The following is an 18,966-nucleotide window of genomic DNA, read 5'->3' as shown; positions in this document are numbered from 1 at the left end:
GTTGTTTTTCATCATTTTTTACAGAATAAAGTCGGAAGTCAGAATGTGTGCGATCTGAGATCAGAAGTTTGGGCCGTCAAAGTCGTTTTATATAACGTTGCAAACGCCACACAGTCGTAGTGAGGTTATGTGGATAAATGCTGTTTGTCAATTAACAACGGATGAATGCAATGTTGTGTTAAAATGCATGTGATGACAGTATTCATTTAGACAAAGTGTGCAGAACCTGCATGTCTGTGTTAGGCTAACGTGAGCGTGCGTGTGTGTTTTTTTTAATTTATTTTTAGCTCAACCCTAGGTGAGAGGGCTGATTAGCATCCGTGATTAGGTATTTATGAGGCTCTGCTAATCAGCGAGACGAACATCTTCGCTGTGGGAGCCGCCGAGTGTATTTACAACATTTTTCTCCAGAAGTTTGAAGCGGAGGGACGGCTCTGCTCGCGTTGTACAACGTTCATCCATTTCAAGGTTCAGAGAAACACAAAGTCCATACAAGTCTGATGTAACAGGACGAAGACTTTGCTGGTGGTTTAATTTGATTAGTTTGCAACAAAAAGAAGAGCAATCTTTTTTAATTTCCTCTTAACTTAATAGCAAAAAAAGGACAAAATGTTCATCCTATAAAGGCTGACGAGGCAAAATGAAGCGGCGCGTTCTTTCAGATGGAGAGTTGAAATTGAGAAACTCCAGTTGAGCCGTAATAGAAAACACAACAGAGGTACATTGCAGACAAACAAGTCCTCCAGGTTGTGTGTCTCTCTAGGTAATCTCCAGCAGCAGACTCTCTCCCGGCGTACACACCTCTGCTATTGATTAGCTCATTAACAAACAAACAAAAAAAAACGCACACACTCTCCGCCGCACTGACCGTAAAACTTCTGTGTTCCACATCGACCGATTGACTCTTCTGTCTTTTTTCTTTCTGCTCCTCCCCTCTCTGCTCTCCTACTTCACTTCCTCGATCACTCGCTCCTCGCCGGCTTTCTCTCCTTAATGAAAGGAGAAGATAGGATCTCGGGGCCGGCTCATTAACGCACACATCCCCAATTAACTGTCACCCTCGGAGGGATGGAGGGGAGGAAGAGAATGCACGGAGGCGCCGCGCAGACGGAGCAGGGACGCTTATTACAATTTTTTAAAAGAAGCAACATAATTTGCGACTGTGTGCGAGAGCGGGACAGTCAATAAAGTCCAGTTTATGAACGCTGTGTGCTCTTAACGACCTGGAGGATGATTGACGTGGGAAAGATGGCCGACGACGTTGTGTCCATTGTCGCTTTTTTTAAAAAAAAAAAAAACTTTTTAAAGCACGGCTCCATACTGTGAGGCTCGAGCCGTGCGAGCGCCCCGCCGTTCGGGGGAGCGCCGCGGCCCGGCTGGGCCTAACGGGTCCATCAGCCGGCGATAAGCCTGTTCGCTCTGCCTCTCTCATTTCCAGACCAATCAGCTTTAATGTCACTAGAGCGTTGGCGCCATTTGGAGCAGGCACTGCGGCGGCGGCGGCTACTTAACATGATTACAGCCTATAAAGGTATTTTCACGTTCGGCCATGTTTTATTTTTATTGAATAGAGAGTAAAGGGAAATGAGTGAGCTTATTTTAAACTGAATGGCACTCACTGCACCACAACAACACTATTGACTGCGGGGTGTATGAAAATAAAAATCGTTACGGCTGATTTAAAAAAAAAGAGAGGACATTTTAGAGAGCCATCAATTTATTCAAATCATCGTAGTTATCGTGTTGGACATAATCGAGCCGCCCCGTGATGCAGAATAAAGACCAGCGCAGTTATGAAAGAACGCTCCGTTAACATGCTGAGCCGAAGAGTTTTTGGATGAATGTTTTTCTTTAATCTTTCCCAGTGGAAAATGGTTTATTTTTGCATTATTGAAGAAAAAAAAAAGAAAAACCCTCTTGATCATGACTTTCATTTGTTTTTTGCTTTTTTTTTCAATCCTAAATGACTAAGTATGATCTCTACATGTGTGTTAGAGTTGAGATCAATACAAATAAATGTGAAACCGGAAAAAAAAAAGTCTGTTATTCAATATTTTTTGGGAGGAGGCTCACTTTGCTCACTGACTGAAACAAAACACTCCTGATACATCGCTGATGGCTATGAAGATAAACACGAGCAAAGCACTAATAAACAGTAAACACAGAGGGCTGATGGGAATACCAGACTGAATACATTAGCCGCTCGCTTTCCCCGCGACTTTGTGTTGAAACCTTCGGAGAGAAAATCTCCGAGTTAGTTTCTCCCGGAGAAAGCAGAGAATGTTGACTCTGATTTCTCCTGACAGTTTCCTGTCCTGCTTGCCCCCGGGGTGTGTGTGTCTGTGTGTGTGTCTGTGTGTGTGTCTGTGTGTGTGTCTGTGTGTGTGCGCGCTTGTCGGCGTCACCGGCTCCTCTGGTCGATCGGAACATATGTCTGCTGTCTCCATGGTAACTTGATACGCCGAAGAGGAAGAAGAAGAAGAAGAAGAAGACGGAGAAGAAGGAGAAGAAGGAGAACACAAAGACGAAGAAGAAGAAGACGAAGAAGACTCAAAAGAAGGAGAAGAAGGAGACGACTCAGAAGAAGAAGACTCAGAAGAAGACTCAGAAGACTCAGAAGAAGAAGACTCAGAAGAAGAAGAAGAAGAAGACGAAGACGAAGAAGACTCAAAAGAAGGAGAAGAAGGAGACGACTCAGAAGAAGAAGACTCAGCAGAAGACTCAGAAGACTCAGAAGAAGAAGACTCAGAAGAAGGAGAAGAAGATGAAGAAGACGAAGACGAAGAAGACGAAGACGAAGAAGACGAAGAAGACTCAAAAGAAGGAGAAGAAGGAGACGACTCAGAAGAAGAAGACTCAGAAGACTCAGAAGAAGAAGACTCAGAAGAAGAAGACTCAGAAGAAGAAGAAGACTCAGAAGAAGAAGACGAAGAAGACGAAGAAGAAGAAGACGAAGAAGAAGAAGACGAAGAAGACTCAAAAGAAGGAGAAGAAGGAGACGACTCAGAAGAAGGAGAAGAAGGAGACGACTCAGAAGAAGAAGACTCAGAAGAAGACTCAGAAGACTCAGAAGAAGAAGACTCAGAAGAAGAAGACTCAGAAGACTCAGAAGACTCAGAAGAAGAAGAAGAAGATGAAGATGATGTCAGAGGAGCTGGACTGCGTGTTTGCAAAGAGTTGTTGTACCAAAGCATTTTTCCTGCCGCGTGCGGTCGGATGACTGAAGGCTTGAACATCAGCGGGTGCGGAGGCGGGTAAAAAAGAAGCACGGTTACGACTCAAATGTGGCGGTCAACGGCATCGTGGGGGCGACGTCCGGCGCCGGGGCTACAGTGAAGCATGATGGGATGAGAAAAAGACAATTTTATTTACGCAGCTGCAACAATGCTTTTGTTTTTTTTATCAAGCTGAATTGGTGGAGTGACATTTTCTCTTCACTTTCCCCTCGGTAATTAAAGATAAGAGGGAAGCAAGGGGTGCAGATCTGTATCAAGGTTGCTGCAAAGCTTCATGCTTTGATTATTCTCTGTACACACACACACACACACACACACACACACACACACACACACACACACACACACACACACACACACACGTGTATTTATGTCTGCTTGTAATTAGCCAACTAATTTTATCGGCCCAAAGAAATGTCACTCTGACACACAGGCGGCGTTTGGAGAAGACTACTTAAGTGTCGTTAGATTTATTCACTTGATCTCGTCGCGATGCACTGGAACAAAAACACGATGTTTAAGCTTCAAATTTGTAGTTTGAGTTTAAAAAAAGCATTTTTTCATCTCGTACTGTGTGTCTTTATATACCTGTAGTCGCCCTGTGTCTGAAGTTTTTATCATGATTTATAGCATTATTTGTAATAAAATACATTCACATACTTTTACATTTTGGGAAAACACAATTGTTCAAATGGTTCTCACCGAATATCTGAAGCAAAAAGACACCGCGCGCTGTTCTCTTCAGAGATATTTATCAAGGCAAATGGTTTTTGGGCACAGGTCTTCTCAGGGTTATTTACCTATTATCTCTTTAATAAGCAAAGTAAAAAATAAATGACGATGGCCAAAGCGTAGACATACTCTAGTAGTTAAAGCCCAACCAAATGCAACCAAAAGAAAAGATACCTTTTTAAACAAAATGTGTGTTACATGCTGTTGGAGAGCGCCTGAGATGCTTACATCTCAACAAATCCCCAAATAGATGAATAAATAGCCGGAAAAAAAGTACCTGGAAAACTAGCATTCAGTCGTGATATCCATGTTGATGAACACAGTGCGACTGCACATTGAGTTCATTTAGAAAATCTCACCTGTTGCAGGAACTAAAACCCTGTTTAACAGCACGGTTAGTTTATGCTTGGAGTCCTAAACACATGCAGCACATCATGTTTTATTTTTTGAGCTCTGGCTGTAAATCCCCTCTGCATTAAGAAAAAAAAAAGAGAAAATATGTTGCCTGGGATATTAATGGTGAGGACTCCAGCCCGGTGGACGGGTTTATTCTGTAATAGTCCAGCCTTTTGTTTAATTCTTCAGAGGTCAGTCACTCCACTCATAACTAGCTGAGTAATAACCCGTCAATCACACATCAAAGGTGACGCTCGGGGCAGAGCCTTAATGCTTAATATATTTATTTTCTCCTCCGTGGCAAAGAAGTAATTAAAAACCAAACATTTGAAAGGAAAAACATGTGATGAAATTGCGGTTTAAGGCTTAAAGGCTCATGGGAAGGCACCCACAATCTTGATAAACTCCTGCTGGAGGTAGAACAAAGCACCCAAAATGTGTTTCATATTCTCTACATGCGAAATTAATACAATTTTCGTGACTGCAAAATAGGTTGCATTGATGGATATTGTGACACTTGTCACAATATCCATCCAGTTGTCCGATCGGGCGAGTGAAAAAATAACTTTACCTCTCATTTGCACGCCGGTACGCTGCAACAAATATAATTTGCTGTCCTGTTTTCCAGGTTGTGGAAAGATATTTAGAACAAGGCTTCCAAATGAGTTATAATTTAATTTCAGGTTTATTATTAGGTTCGAGTCAAAGATGGCCGCAACTCCACCTCCTCGGCCGCCGCCTCGAGGTACACGAGTATTAATACGAGCTGGAGGAGATGATTCATTTAGGCTGACATGTTCTGCATGACTTCAAGGTTTCAGGAAGAACTAGAATAAATATGATTGTCTGATATGAAATCATGCACTAATGCAGCTTTATCTGACATCTGATATTCAAGAGTCCACATTTAATGATCCTATTTTCTTGCACGGTTTGCGTGGGCGGCGTTAACTTTCATTCGATTGTTTTGTTTTACTCTGCTTGTGTTTACTTTTGATGTAATTAATTTAAGCGGCCGCGGGGCCGCCGCAGTCTCTGCGGGTTTGTTTTGGGTGGTTAGCCGCTCTAATGGAAGCTCGGAGAAGTGTGTAAGACTGCGCCTCTGCTCCCTGGCCTCGACTTTGTTATCAGATGACGCCCAACAAAAACAAAAGGAGAGGATTTAATTGCCAAATTGTGCAAATCTCTGTTGATTTTGATCTATTTGTAGGCCTACTTTTTTCCTTTTTCGGACGTGTCCCTTTGGCCGTCGGGCACGAACACACTTCAGCTACCTCCCCAAAGGGCAAGCGGCTGACGAGCGTTTAATGGCGAGCCCTCACGCTGTGAATAAAAGTGCAAGATAAAGCCCGGTTAAATGAAAAATATGCTTATACAAGTCTAATGTGACGGAGGGCATGGAGCTGCCGTACACAGGTGGAAAGAAGTGAATGGGAACACTTGAATGTCATCATGTCTTCATTTTATGATATATAGTTATTCTATAGCGTATATATTTTTACATATTTTGCACATTTTTATATATATATTCAGCTATTCTGTTATTATCAGATATATTCAGCTATATTCTGTTTTTTTCATACATTCAACTATTCTGTTATTTTCAAATATCTTCAGCTCTATTTAGCTTTTTTCATATATTTAGCTATTCTGTTCAGCTTTTTTAAAGCTATTTTAAGCTATATTCCACAATGTGCGGCTTTATTCAGCTATTTTTTTTAAAATATTTAAGCTTTAAGCTTCAGCCTTTTGCATTCCAACGCATTTTCAGCAGGAAATGCTCTTTCTAGTTTAAATTGAACTTCCTTATTGGGTGCAACAATTTTCCCCTTGGGGATTAATAAAGTATCTATCTATCTATCTATCTATCTATCTATCTATCTATCTATCTATCTATCTATCTATCTATCTATCTATCTATCTATCTATCTATCTATCTATCTATCTATCTATCTGACATCATGCTGCTCGGGTAAAAGTTGAGGCAAACATTTTTCAAAGTAATCAAAGGAGTTCTTTGAACCTTTAGTTGCGTCTTAAGTTTTCAAGTCGACAACTGCAACTAATCCCATGTTGAGTGTATTCATGCGTGCGAGGATCAGGTTGATCAGTCGTTCAGTAAGAACACAGTTCCCCCGTTCGATGTACACAGTCATTTGTTAATTACTGCCCAGACACATGAATACTGCTTTAAAGACGGTAAACAAAAAGCTGATTAGAATATAAATATGGATGGAATAAATTATCTGTTGGTAGCTGTACTCTCTCTCTTTCTCTGTCACCCTCTCGTCCCTCATCCTCCTCCTGACTGCAGAAAAATGCCAAAATCTGCATTTAAATTGAAAGCTATTCATCTGCATATTTCTGATTATTCAATTAATTTGCCTTCTGTTTTTTTTATTTTCCTTCTTTTTCTTCCACCGTACCAATCAGCAGCCCTGACATGCAGTGGAATTGTTTGTTGTTGACGCAGTCGCTGGGACAGTGTTTTGTGTATGAACCGAGGTATGAGGGGGTGGAGGTGGGATCTGAAAAGAGGCAAAGGTGTGAATGAAAACCGTATTGGACCCTTTTCGATTTTTCTATTCATCTCTGCCGCCGCTTTTCGAGGTGGACTGGCGAGAAATCAATGCAGCCGAGTGGATGAGGGAGGAGAGAGGAGAGGAGGGAACAAGAAGGAGACAAAAAAAAGAAAGAAAGTCCCCTCATTAGCGCCGGAGAGCGGCGACGGAGACGGGGTCAACTGATCTGTGACCTGCATGTCGCCACCTCACCAGAGGCCCATCTGTCACATCTGAGGCCTCTATTTCCAAAATGAAGTTGCAAAGATCGGTGCAAAGTAGCATGTAATGTCTGCAGGGACGTGGGGACGTGGGGGGGAGCTGTCTTGAAGAGCCTGGGAGAGTTCAAAAGTGAAGTGTGAGAGAGAGAGCGGTGATTAATCGTTACCCTCTCAGACAGCCGCAGATAACACAGGCGGCTCATCAAATATGGAAATGAGAATGCGGGGCGGCTTCTCCGGGTTGTGGCTTTTCTTGTGGCTTGCTTTTCTTTTCTTTTTTTTTTCCTGCGTCGCAATCATCCAAATTAGTCCCATTAAAAAAAAAAATTAAAAAAAAGTCCGTACAGTCTGTTACACCGACGTGATTAATACGGTTTCATTTAATCAGGATTGGTGCATTTACATTCATAAGAATAATGTGATTATTGGTGAATATTTTAAACGGTTCTCACGATGGGCTGTGAGAGTAAGTTACCGCCACAATGCGGCTTTATCTCCTCATGTCTAAATGAAATGAATATGTATGTTGTATGTGTTAAAAAAATGAATGTCTCGCTTTGGCTGTTGTTGCTCCTGGTAACCCGGTGCTTTTTTGGACGAGCCGAGTGTGGCAGACGGGGACGAGGGAGGGAGGGAGGGAGAGAGGGAGAGAAGGAGTGGGTGATGATTGACAACTAGATTGGTGGAAAAAGAAAGTCGTCTGTGTGTAGAAGTCTGCCGGTTATTTATCTGGCATCATTCTCGTGGTCTTTTTTCTTTCGTGTGGCACTTTTCAAACAGTACAGCATGTGTGCAAAAAAAAAAATTAGTGTAAAAAAACAGGTGAGCGTGACGGATACGGGGAAGAGCCGCCTGTTAATCCGTTGATCTTAAGCTGAGAACAGACGGCTTTACTGGCCTCCTTGTCAGAGTGACATCCATTTTGCATATTATATTTTTCCACGCCGCCGCTGTAAACGCATCCGCTCGTCGCAGAGATCTTAAAAAGATGACTGACACTCTGCATTACGACGCTTACTGGAAGACTTTTACGTTGATTGGCTGCGAGCAAAAACAACAACAACAACAACATATAAATAGTTTTTCTATACATGAGCAGTAAAAAAAGATTAAATGCAGTTTGACTGGAGAGGTTTCAATGCTACTTACGATCGCGTTATTTCGGTCGAAAGCGTCCTCCTTTCTCCAGGAACCATGGCATGTTTATTGCCCAGCGCGTGAAAAAACCATGACGGATAAATGACATTTCCACAAGGCTCGTACGTCACACGTTGCCTCTGATCTCGTGAGGCCTCGGCCGCGTGTTTTTCGACTTATCCCTCCCCCGCACGTTCGCGGCCTCCACTCTCGACTCTCGTGCGCTCTTGCGAGAGGAGCGCGATTGTCATTCGGGCGGCGTGCGGCTCCTCGGTTGGATGAGGTCACGGTGAAGCCCCGCCCTGCATCTCAAGCCGGGGACGTATCGATTTCCTTTAATTGGACGGGCAAATGAAAGGAGGGGGAAGATCGGGGTAGCGCTCCTCGTCTCCATTGTTGAGCTCTGTCCTTCTTGGCTTCAAAATCTTACAGCTATGATTCTTACCGTCGATGGCTGGGAAACAAACACACATGTTCTTCCATCTCGGCCTGTTTTTTTTTTTTTTTTAATATTACGTTATTTTCCTGCGTGAGTTCAGCTGACTGTTGTTTTCAGATATATAAACAGCACCGTGTCGTTGTCATAAAGGTCAGATATGGTTGAACACGCCCAATAAGGAAGCGTGAATATGCAGATGTGCATTGATAAGGTCGATATTTGAATAAAGCTGATTTTAAGAAGGCAACCTCTCTTGACCTTTTTCAGTAAATTGTTTGAGAATGTTTCCGTCCAAGAGGAAAGACGCGTGTCGCTACATGTGTGGCCCTTTGCATTAAAACCTGCTTCTCGTTTAACCATCAAAAAAATGCATTTTTTTCCACCTGTGACTAAACTTTTTAGCCCTCATATGCATTTATTTTAGATAAATCTGGCCTTTTAAAGGTGACAACAAGCAGAAATGACGCGACCACGTCAACATGTTACCAGCTGAGAATACAACGTCAGAACCAAGTACCTGTACCTTTTTATAGGACATGCATGCTAACTTCATTTAATTTAATGTGCGTATATTTGTGAAACAACTGTTCCTCAATTCAAGACTCCTCAACCAGTTTTTTTGCCTTCATTACAAACCGTAGCATGTTTTCCGACTTCCCTACACCCGTTTCAACACCTCTAGTTTGTGTACCAGCACAAGAAAGTTCTTGGTTTTATTATTTTGTATACAAAAACACGGCACATTTACGCGTGAAACGCACAAAAAGAGCAGCTGTCGTGAGGAATTCTGCATTTATGGGTTATTTTAAACGTGAAACTTCTGTGATGCCGATCACTAATGTTGAAGGCTTTACGCTGCGACGTGAAATGTAAAAGATCTGGACGGCAGAAGAGCATACAAGGAACTGATACGTTATGTACGACACCATTACACACACACACACACGCATGTGTTACAGGCGTTGAGAGCTCCATGGTAACTAACAGTGTTTTTCTTTGATGTGTGTTGTCCCATGTTCCCCGAGCCCCGTGTTCTAATGACACACAAACACACAAAGGCGGCCGCTGGATGCGAGCAGCGGCCTGAGCGTGTGTGGCAAAGCGTTCAGAAAGAAAGCACCAGGCGCCGTCGGGGGGGGGAGATGAAGCCACAGAGCCGAGGCACGATCGGACCGAGCGACGCGAGGAAAGCCGGCGTGATTAGAAGCGGCCTTTCGGTCCGGCGTCCGGGCCGTGAGGCGGACGGATTCAGAAGGAATTGAAAGCTCAGAAGCGTGCCGCCGCGAGGTTTAGTCTGCGTTCTTCAGATGCGTCGGCCGATGCGTTTTGAGACAGTCGTCTTACTTACGAGGCAGATTAGTGGAGACATTTTGAATTATTGGACTCCTTTTTTTTTTTTTAAAGAAAGTATTTAATTTCCAAAATATAACAGGTGGTTAACCGGCTCAATGTAAATTACGCTCACCTGGCATCGCGGTAGGTAGGTAGGTAGGTAGGTAGGTAGGTAGGTAGGTAGGTAGGTAGGTAGGTAGGTAGGTAGGTAGGTAGGTACTTTATTCATCCCCAACTGTGGCAGCAAGCAAAGTTACACACAAATATTAGGTATTAAAAATACAAATACTCAATTTAAGATAATTAAACAATAAAATGCAAAGTATATAAAGTGTATAGAAGTATATACAATGAAATAGAAGTACGTACATAATGTAAATCCTTCTTTTTTATATATTTGTTTTTACAATTGAAAATAGTCCTAACTTCTTGGATAATGAACCAATTAAAGATGGCAGCAGGCCACGTTTAAATCTCTGAAACACCAGCGTGGTCGTGTGAACTGGCGGCCCAGCGGTCTAAGGCGCTTAACACATAACCGCAACAAATCCGGCTGCAGTCCGTCGTTGCGTGTCATCCTCCGCCCCGCCCTGAATTTATTCTCTCCATCCTCTTGACTGTATGCGATCATGAAGGGCCAATAAATACTGAAGAAGAGGCGGCGTCTTGTCTTGCTGTGTCTTTTAAAGCACCTTGTGAACGCTTGTTTTTAAAGGCGCTATAGAAATAAAGGTAATGTGATTATAAATCTTATGTGGTAGCTTTAACTTTATTGTGATGTCGCCTTAGTTTTTAGGATGGGAGTAAAAGGGAGATTAGATTTTTCTGTTGAAAAAAGGCCAACACAAGTAACAGCTTGCAGGATAATCACTTAAGACTGGAATTAATGTTTTATATTAATAGTTTAGGAACTTACTTTAGGAAAAACAATGACAGAAATGTCTTTTTTCAACGACTAAAATATGTAGATTTCTTGCTTTTTTTCATATTTTTTCCCCATCATACTAAATTTACTCTCTTTGTGGTTTCACTGGCAAAACAAGACATTTCATGACCTCACTTTAAACTTTGGGAATGTTATTTTCTCGATACCTTTTGACATTTAATTAGCCGAACAATAGATCAGTTATTCTAGAAAATAATCCCCAGATAATGCCAATAATCGTAAGTTATCGCCCCGATTGGTTAATAGTATGATAAAGTGACTTATGGTGTCATTTCTCTAACTCGACAAAGTGGATTTAGTGTTAAATTATTCTTTAAAAAGGCTCCATGAAAGCAGAATGAACCCGCTGAGCTCACATTTAATGGGAATCCCACCAGATGAAGTTTTTTTTGAAGTGGAGCCGAAAACAAAACTTTTTAATGCCCTAAAAAAAAAAAAATCAATCAACCCTAAAACTTCTTTTCGCAGCGTGCTGGCTGGCGGTCAAGCGTTGCCCGCCAGCTACTGTTGCTGCATTTGTTTTTTGTACATTTGCTTTTTTTCAGAGCAGCGTTGAAACGGCAACGTCTTGGGGCGCGTTTCTCTGCAGCGGCGTTTAGCTTCGCTTTAGCATCGCGCAGTCAGCCGGCAAATGTCATTAGTTCAGTTCATCCTCCGCTTCACCCCGTGGAGATTTGTCACTGTTCACACAGAAGCAAACAGCCCAGTTCACCTCCGCCTGGTGTGTGTGTCTGTGTGTGTGTGTGTGTGTGTGTGAGGAAGCACACTAATTGGTTTATCAAGTAGGTTTTACTTTCTTTCTTTCTTCTTTTTTTCCTGCGTCAACGCTGCTTTCCAATGTCATATAGCTAAATTCTTTTAAATTCCCCAATAATAATGCTGAGCTCAAGTGGGATTAATTTTTAATATATATATATATATATATTTTTAAGTTATTCAGCTCCAAATCACATTGTGAACGTTAGCCTTTCAGTAAAAAAAAAAAAGTGTCTGTTCGAAATGATATAATGTCGTATTACAGGTTTTTTTTTGTCCTCTGAAAAGAAATTGAGGAAGACACTTAAGTCCAGCGTATTTCCCGTCGCCGTATATTTCACGAGCGTCCTCGTGATACTCGTCAAACGGAGATCTGTGCGTCTTCCTGGCGCGGGACATCCCCCTCTGACGCCTCGATATCTTTCCCGGCGTGTCGTTGGGACTCTGCTCCTCGCTACCTTCCTCCATCCCTGCGACGCTTTAATTACTTTATCCCTCGTTCTCTCTCATCCCTTTCTCCTTCACTCCATCGCCCCGAGCTGCTCCTCATTCCTTTTAATTAATCCACACAGATTTAGACACCTTCACCCTGCTGTGAATGAGACACACACACACACACACACACACACACACACACACAAACACACGCACTTGACAATCCCCTCTAGACAATAACAACTTTAAGTGTTCTTGCTTCACTTTGAAAGTTTTTCTCTGGAGATGGACGTAAAAAGCCAGGTCGTATTGTTTGATATTGTGTATTGTCTTTTGATAACTGTGTGTGTGTGTGTGTGTGTGTGTGTGTGTGTGTGTGTGTGTGTGTGTGTGTGTGTGTGTGTGTGTGTGTGTGTCTGTGTGTGTCTGTCTGTCTGTGTGTGTGTGCTCAGGGCCCCAATGGAAGCATGCAGCTCATGGAGACCGAGTTCTCCAAAACTCTGGGCGAGATGGTGGCGCTGCACCTGCACCACCAGAAGAGCATGCCGGCGTTCCTCTCCGCCGTGACCCTTGACCTCTTCAGCCGACAAACCACCATCTGAAGGAGCTCGACACCGACACAGGGCGCAGGGGGCCTCGGCAGACTTAAAGATGGGATTGGGTTTTGTAATTTCCTGTTTTCCCGCTCTCTTTCTTGCCTTCCTCCCCCGCCGCCCCTCATACAATATTCAGAGTGTTTCAACAGCTCTGACGTATGAAGTGCCGTCAGTGCCGTGTGTTGTGGGGGACGAGCACCTCCTTTGATGGAGTACTTCCATCTTGTATTAAAAAAAAAAAAAAGCTTTAGAAAGCAGCTCGGTCGCCCTATTTGTACGCTGAATATTTCATCAACGAGACATCGAGACGTATGTTCTTTCTCGACGTGACAGAGTTGTCTCTAAATGACTCGCGCGCCTCTGATATTCACGTTTTGGATCATGTTTTTTTTTTTTTTTTTTTCCACAAGTGTGGCAGTTTGGAGTGCGCTCCCCGCCGCGATAAACACACAGTGTGGATAAACGCTCATGTGGTCCTCTGGATGTGCACCAGGTGCATTCTGGTCTTCACCGCGACGGAGTCTTTGACTCTTTTTGTTCCCTCTTATTCAACATGTTTCACACGCGTGTGTTGTGGTTCCAAGCGGTCCGATCCCGTGAGAATACAACACATCTGTGTTCTTTTCTTCTTCTTTCCCTTCTCTCATTGGGAAGTATAAAACATTTTAATTTAGTTTTCTACCTTTTGATTTAGTCATGCCATAAACAGTTTTGTTGTATTTTATTTTTGAATCATTTTGTTCATGATTTATTTCCTTGAATTGAAGATAAAGTTCACTCAAGTTCCCCGTCCTTGTTTCTGTCCTTTTCCTCACCGTTAGAAGAGACTATTCAGCCCTCATCTATTGAAGGTGACGATGCAAATAAGGAGACAAAATAAGAAAATATTTTCCTTTCATCACATTTTAAACTTGACCGTGAGAAAAGAAACGATTCACTAACACGTCTGCAAACACCTCACCAAAGTCAAAGTGTTAAAACTTCAACCCGAACGGGTCGTTAGGCTCCTCGAAAAAGGAAGAAAACAAAAAAGGAATCCTTCTTTTTAATTATGCAACTGTTTCACAATTTCATTACTGCGTCATCGAATCTCTCTCATGCGAGCCAACGGAAAAACGCTTCGGTCCGCATTGAAGTTCTCGTTGTTCGATTCTGTTTCATCGTGGGGTTGAACGTCGTTTCCTCTCCCCACGAGCCTCCGACACACTTTGTTAAGAGCAGCAGATCACCAGGGACGCTTTTAAAGTCTGAAACTAAAAAATGCATTCATTCCTTTATTACTCTGTAACCTTTTTGACACAGGAAAACAAAGTCCTCGGTGAAGAACCGTCGACTCTTCCAGTTTTTGCATTTTCGCTAATGGTCTTGTGCGTCGGCGAGGGTACGGACTGCAGATGAGACGAGGGGGAAGTTTCCAACGACAAATGGCAGAAATAAACACGGGCTGGAGAAGAGGAAGCAGGGGAGCGCCGTCAAATACCACGGAGAAACAAAAGGAAGTGAGCGCGGAATAAAGCGCCGGTGTGAGAACTCCAGCTGGTGCAGCCATATGTCTCATGGGGAAACATATTCTCCTGCTCCGTAACATGCCACATAGTCTGCTTGTTTGTTTGTTTGTTTGTTTTTTTCCCCCCCCTCGCACTCATTCTTTTTCACAACACATCTTCCGCACACCCCCGCAGCTCTCGCCTAGAGGTAATATTCTACAGGGCTTTACATAAGCCGTGCCAGACACACAGTGCCGGAGCGATACGACGCTCTCGCGCAGGCCGGGTGTCACTTCCTGTGTCTTCCTCGTTCTCATTCAATAAAACGACTGTGCTGCCTGTCGAAGTGCAAACGTGATCGATAAAGTGTGTGTGTGTGTGACGTTAACTGATGATTAGCGCTCTGTTGTCTCTGTTCGGTCTAATTATGTTCTTAAAACAGTGACGCGATACAACCTCGAGTCGCCTCGGTCACGTTTACACGCCGGCGTCAAAGTCCGGGCTCGATTTTTTTTTTTTGCGGCTTTTTCCTTCCGCATCGGTCGGAGGTGTCACAACCCGGCTGTAACAAAAGAGGAAGACGACGAGCAGCTGCTAACGACAACAAAATATATATTTTAGGATGAAGTAAAGGAACAAAAGTACAAATCATCAAAAGATGCCAGTGTCCGTGACACACCGAGCGAGCCAAAGGCTGAGGGCCTTTTAAAGGCCGGGTCCAGGTGCGGCTCATCTCGACAATCAGCACCTGTGACAGATCATCGAAACAGCGACCCCTAGGGCACGGGAGGAGGGTCGTCACAGAGGCGTATGACCCCTGGCAGCCACCGTAGATGCAAAAACGTCATCATCCAAAGCGGCTTCCGAAGAGCCGATTCACTCGGTTCGTCGACACAAAAAGCGCTCGACCGAGTGAGGATCGCGAAACGAAGAATGCACGCACAATAAGACGGTCGTGGTCATTTCTCGCAGATAAAATCAAAATAAAACGCACGTCGAGGCCTCTTATTAAGGAAAGAGATGCAGAGCGATTGCATCCGGCGAGATGCCGCGTCGGCTATTCGTGCGTCTTCATTTCCATCGCAGGTAGAATCTGAATGCTGTTTTTTCTTCTCTTTTTTTTCTTTGCGTTGCAGTCATTTGAGGGAAACGTGATATGATATCCACCGCCATCATTTCCCCACAGCAGAGAAACTGAGCGGGATTCAAAGACCTCGAACCTGCCTGAACGCGGATGCCATGAACCTTCTTGGATGTGGAACGTGATGCATCGCCAGGTCAAGGTCACCTGTACGGCCACGGGTCAGCCAACAGGAAGCCGTTGAGCTGAAGCACGAGGTCACGACTCCTCTGTGTGGTATTGTGCTCACACGACGGCCTCCATGGTTGGCTCCGTGTCATTTAAACGGAGGAAGGTGTCGACGGCAGCTGAAGAAGCGACCGCGTTGCTCCTCTTGATCCTCCTCTTGATCCTCCTCTTCCACAGCTGTCTTCTTCTGTTCTTTGAGTTTTTGCCTACGGAGGAAAAAAATAAAATGTACGATTTTGTCCATCTCCCCCCCCCTCTCCCTCACATTTCATTATTCCACTACCTGTGTAACCTTAATTGTCGTTCTTCCCCTTCATCGTCTCCGCTCTGTCTGTCCACTCTTTTATTCATTCCTTTATCTTTATTTCATCAGCCCATCATCTCTCAGTCGAAAACAATTAGTGCACCCGCTGATATCTCATGAACTATAAATGAAGCGCGAGGCCGAGTTTTTTGAAATGCCAAAGCTTGAGCTTTATAAACTCTGCAGCGTGCGTCAGATTCCTCTCGCCAATCCTCATCAAGCGGTAAACAATCATTTCCAAAAAAGGCGTTTTTATTATTTTTTTTAAAATTCATTTTTTATTTGTGGCAGGAATCATTTCGAGGCAGCACTAAATCTTTAAAAGCAATCCTCATGCATGTTTAATTTATTTAAAAAAAAGTGTAGGAGTGACATTTCAACTTCATTGCTCAGAAAATTTTATTCATTTTATTTTTTCACCACAGAGAAATATTGATAAGCGAGTCCCGCTGCGAAGAGACATCCCCCCAGAACAGAGACGAGTCTCAGCTGGAAACAGAGAGGCCTCTGGGACAGAAGGAGAGAGAAGGAGAGAGAAAGAGAGAGAGAGAGAGACGGGGACCTGTCAAGGCTGCTCTCTTTCATCTCTAATCCCTCTATTCTCCCAATCCATACCTTTCCTCGCTAAATTCTTCATCTGGAATCGCACAGGAAGCTCTGCATCTTTATCTCTGAAGTGTTTCTTTCTCCCACTTCTCTCTCTCTCTCTCTCTCTCTCTCTCTCTCTCTCTCTCTCTCTCTCTCTCCCTCCTCTAAAGTCCCAGCAGACGGAGACGGAGCAGCTGTCGCGCTTCGGTTCAGATCCCAGTTTCTGTTCCTCGGGTTCCTCTAAGAGTAGAATAATCATGACGCTGTACTCGCTAAGAAAGCTGTGTGAGAGGAAAAGACAACAAGCCTGTGTACATGCAGGGATGTGTGGTGGGACATCTCCCCCATGAGAGCCGTTTTCACACTTTTAGACTCAACATTGACCTGAAGTAGCGGTTGGGATTGTCGCCGGGTCATATTTTCTATCTGTCGCAATAACAAGTAAACATCATCACAGTTTGCAGACAACATCCTGGTTCCCTGTCTGACCTGCTGTACTTCCTGTATCTGTGCGCTCATCCTCTTTCTCTTGTATATGTGGGATTATTTCCAACTGTGGTGAACACACACACACACACACAAAAAAAAGGGCAAAGTTTCCGTTTCACCGTCCAGATCAAGCAGGTAATTTAATCTGATTTAACCTTTTGACCTCTCTAGTGTCTGAACATCTGACTGCTGGTGGATTTCGTGCCCTCTCTGGTCTCCACCGTCGTCTTCACCCCCAGCAAACGCTGACTCGAGTAACATCACTGAAAGCAATTTATCAGATTTCACGAAGCTCCCTCCAGAGGCGCAGGAAAAAAAAGTTTACTTTTTCCTTGAGACATCCAGTCGTTCTCCCTGAGACTCTGATGTGTACAGTTGAGTTTCCCTTTGACTGAAATGACCTTTTTTTTTCAAAATGCAGGTGTAATTTACTTCATCAAATGTGCCTAAAGATGAACCACGACCTTTTTTGATTCGGGGCCTCAGTGTGGACATGAGACGTGAGCAAGGGCCCGTAGGTTTGGTCTCATTGTTAACGACACGGACACAAGCTGAACACGTAGCCTCGTCTGCACACGCATGATTTATCATAATTCAATTAAAACAGGTGCACAGTGTTGACGCTGTCAGCCGTGATGAAACTCCTCGACACAGGATCAAGTTAAGACCTCACCTGTAGCTCTGACGGTCCAGCTGCTGCTTCCTCAACCGGCACTACATCTGACCTGGATGTGTGGGTAGTTAGCCTACTGCTAGCTAACTAGCAAGAGGAAGCGCTTTCAACAACGTGCTCCTTCCTCATGACGATAACACGACAATAAAATCTTTTTCTGCAGGTGGATTTTTGTGCTTTTCTCCCGCTTGCTGACCCTTGAGGCTCCTCTGGAAAGACGGGAGTCTGTTCAGCAGCGGCGCTCATGGTTTTCTCTTCCCTCCCAGTGGACGAGCATCGAATTATTTACCTGCAAGGTTAAATCACGGAGAAAGCAAAACAGACCGCTCGAGTTTTTATTAGAATTTATTGGATTTTGTTTTTTTAAAAAGTACATATGAAAGCAAACTGAAAGATGCTTTAATGGCAACAAAAATAATAAACAAAGTCCCTTTAAGCAGCACGATGGAGCTTAATATGGAGATGGTTGTTTACAGACACGATCATCTTGACCAACAATGCTTGAGTTTCACAATATAATCTTCATAATCATCAAATACGCTAAAAAAACGGCACTAAACCCGCTGGAATGGCTTCAGCTTACATGTTTTTTAGTAAGAAATGTATCACATGATCGATAAGGCTGACAATAACTTCTTTTAAATCACTTGTTAAAACCCATTTTTATAGAATTGCTTTTATGTTTTTATTTTTTACTTTCATGATCTATTGTGCAGTTCTTTTGTCCCCATGGTTTTGTTTGTATATTTTATGTATTTGTTTGTTTTCTACAGTTCTTTTTGGCTATTTGTTTGGTTTGGTAGTGTTCAATGCTCTTATGGTATGGTCTGTTTTGTTTCCCGCCATTTGGGTGTTTAAGCTTTGCAGATATGTGAAAGCACTTTGTAAACCCTGTTTTTAAAAGTGCTATATACATAAAGTAGGAAACATACCTTATTTGTAGCAAACAAACAATCTTAGATTAGGTAATTCTGAATTATAAGGTATAAATAATAATAAATTGTAGTATTTTCTCGGCCTGTTCTTTCCTTTATGAACATTCCAGCGTTTTAATATCCTCTATCTCTCACTTCACCATAGAAGCTACAAGTTAGCTTTCTCCAAGTCACTCGCGATGATATTCCCGACTTATATCCCGATAACGCAAATTTACAATCAATCTTTTTAACGTTATCTTGGAGAAAAAGTCACATCATCCCACCCACAGTCGTCTAATTAGCCAATACATGCAGTAACCTGTCTGTTAGCGATGAGCTACGGACTCATGATCACCCTCTGGCGCGACCGCTAGCCCGAGGCTAATGGCGCGGTAATGCGCTCCGACGTGGT

At 43.2% G+C, this 18,966-nt stretch overlaps 1 protein-coding gene across 5 annotated transcripts in view; it reads left to right on the top strand.

The window, feature by feature from the left end:
• Positions 1–18,663, top strand: part of mad1l1 (mitotic arrest deficient 1 like 1) — a 56,570-nt gene extending 37,907 nt beyond the window's left edge. For 2 of the 5 annotated variants that reach the window (XR_011078189.1, XR_011078191.1), the window contains exons 18-19: positions 12,644–15,811; positions 16,313–18,663. Coding sequence is in view for 2 of the 5 variants with exons in the window: in XM_068589128.1 (XP_068445229.1) it covers positions 12,644–12,793 (150 nt within the window). In the remaining 3 variants the exon portion in view is untranslated. Of the gene's footprint in view, positions 1–1,000; positions 1,189–12,643; positions 15,839–16,312 lie in introns of those variants that run through there. The other 3 variants (XR_011078190.1, XM_068589128.1, XM_068589129.1) reach the window with 3 other exon arrangements.
• Positions 18,664–18,966: the final 303 nt, after the last annotated feature.

This window comes from Clinocottus analis, unplaced genomic scaffold, assembly GCF_023055335.1.
Source record: "Clinocottus analis isolate CAN_PGR_092001 unplaced genomic scaffold, fCliAna1.0.p SCAF_22, whole genome shotgun sequence".
NCBI lineage: Eukaryota > Metazoa > Chordata > Actinopteri > Perciformes > Cottidae > Clinocottus > Clinocottus analis.
Note: the sequence above shows the minus strand (reverse complement) of the source record. Positions and strands in the feature narration are given on the sequence as shown.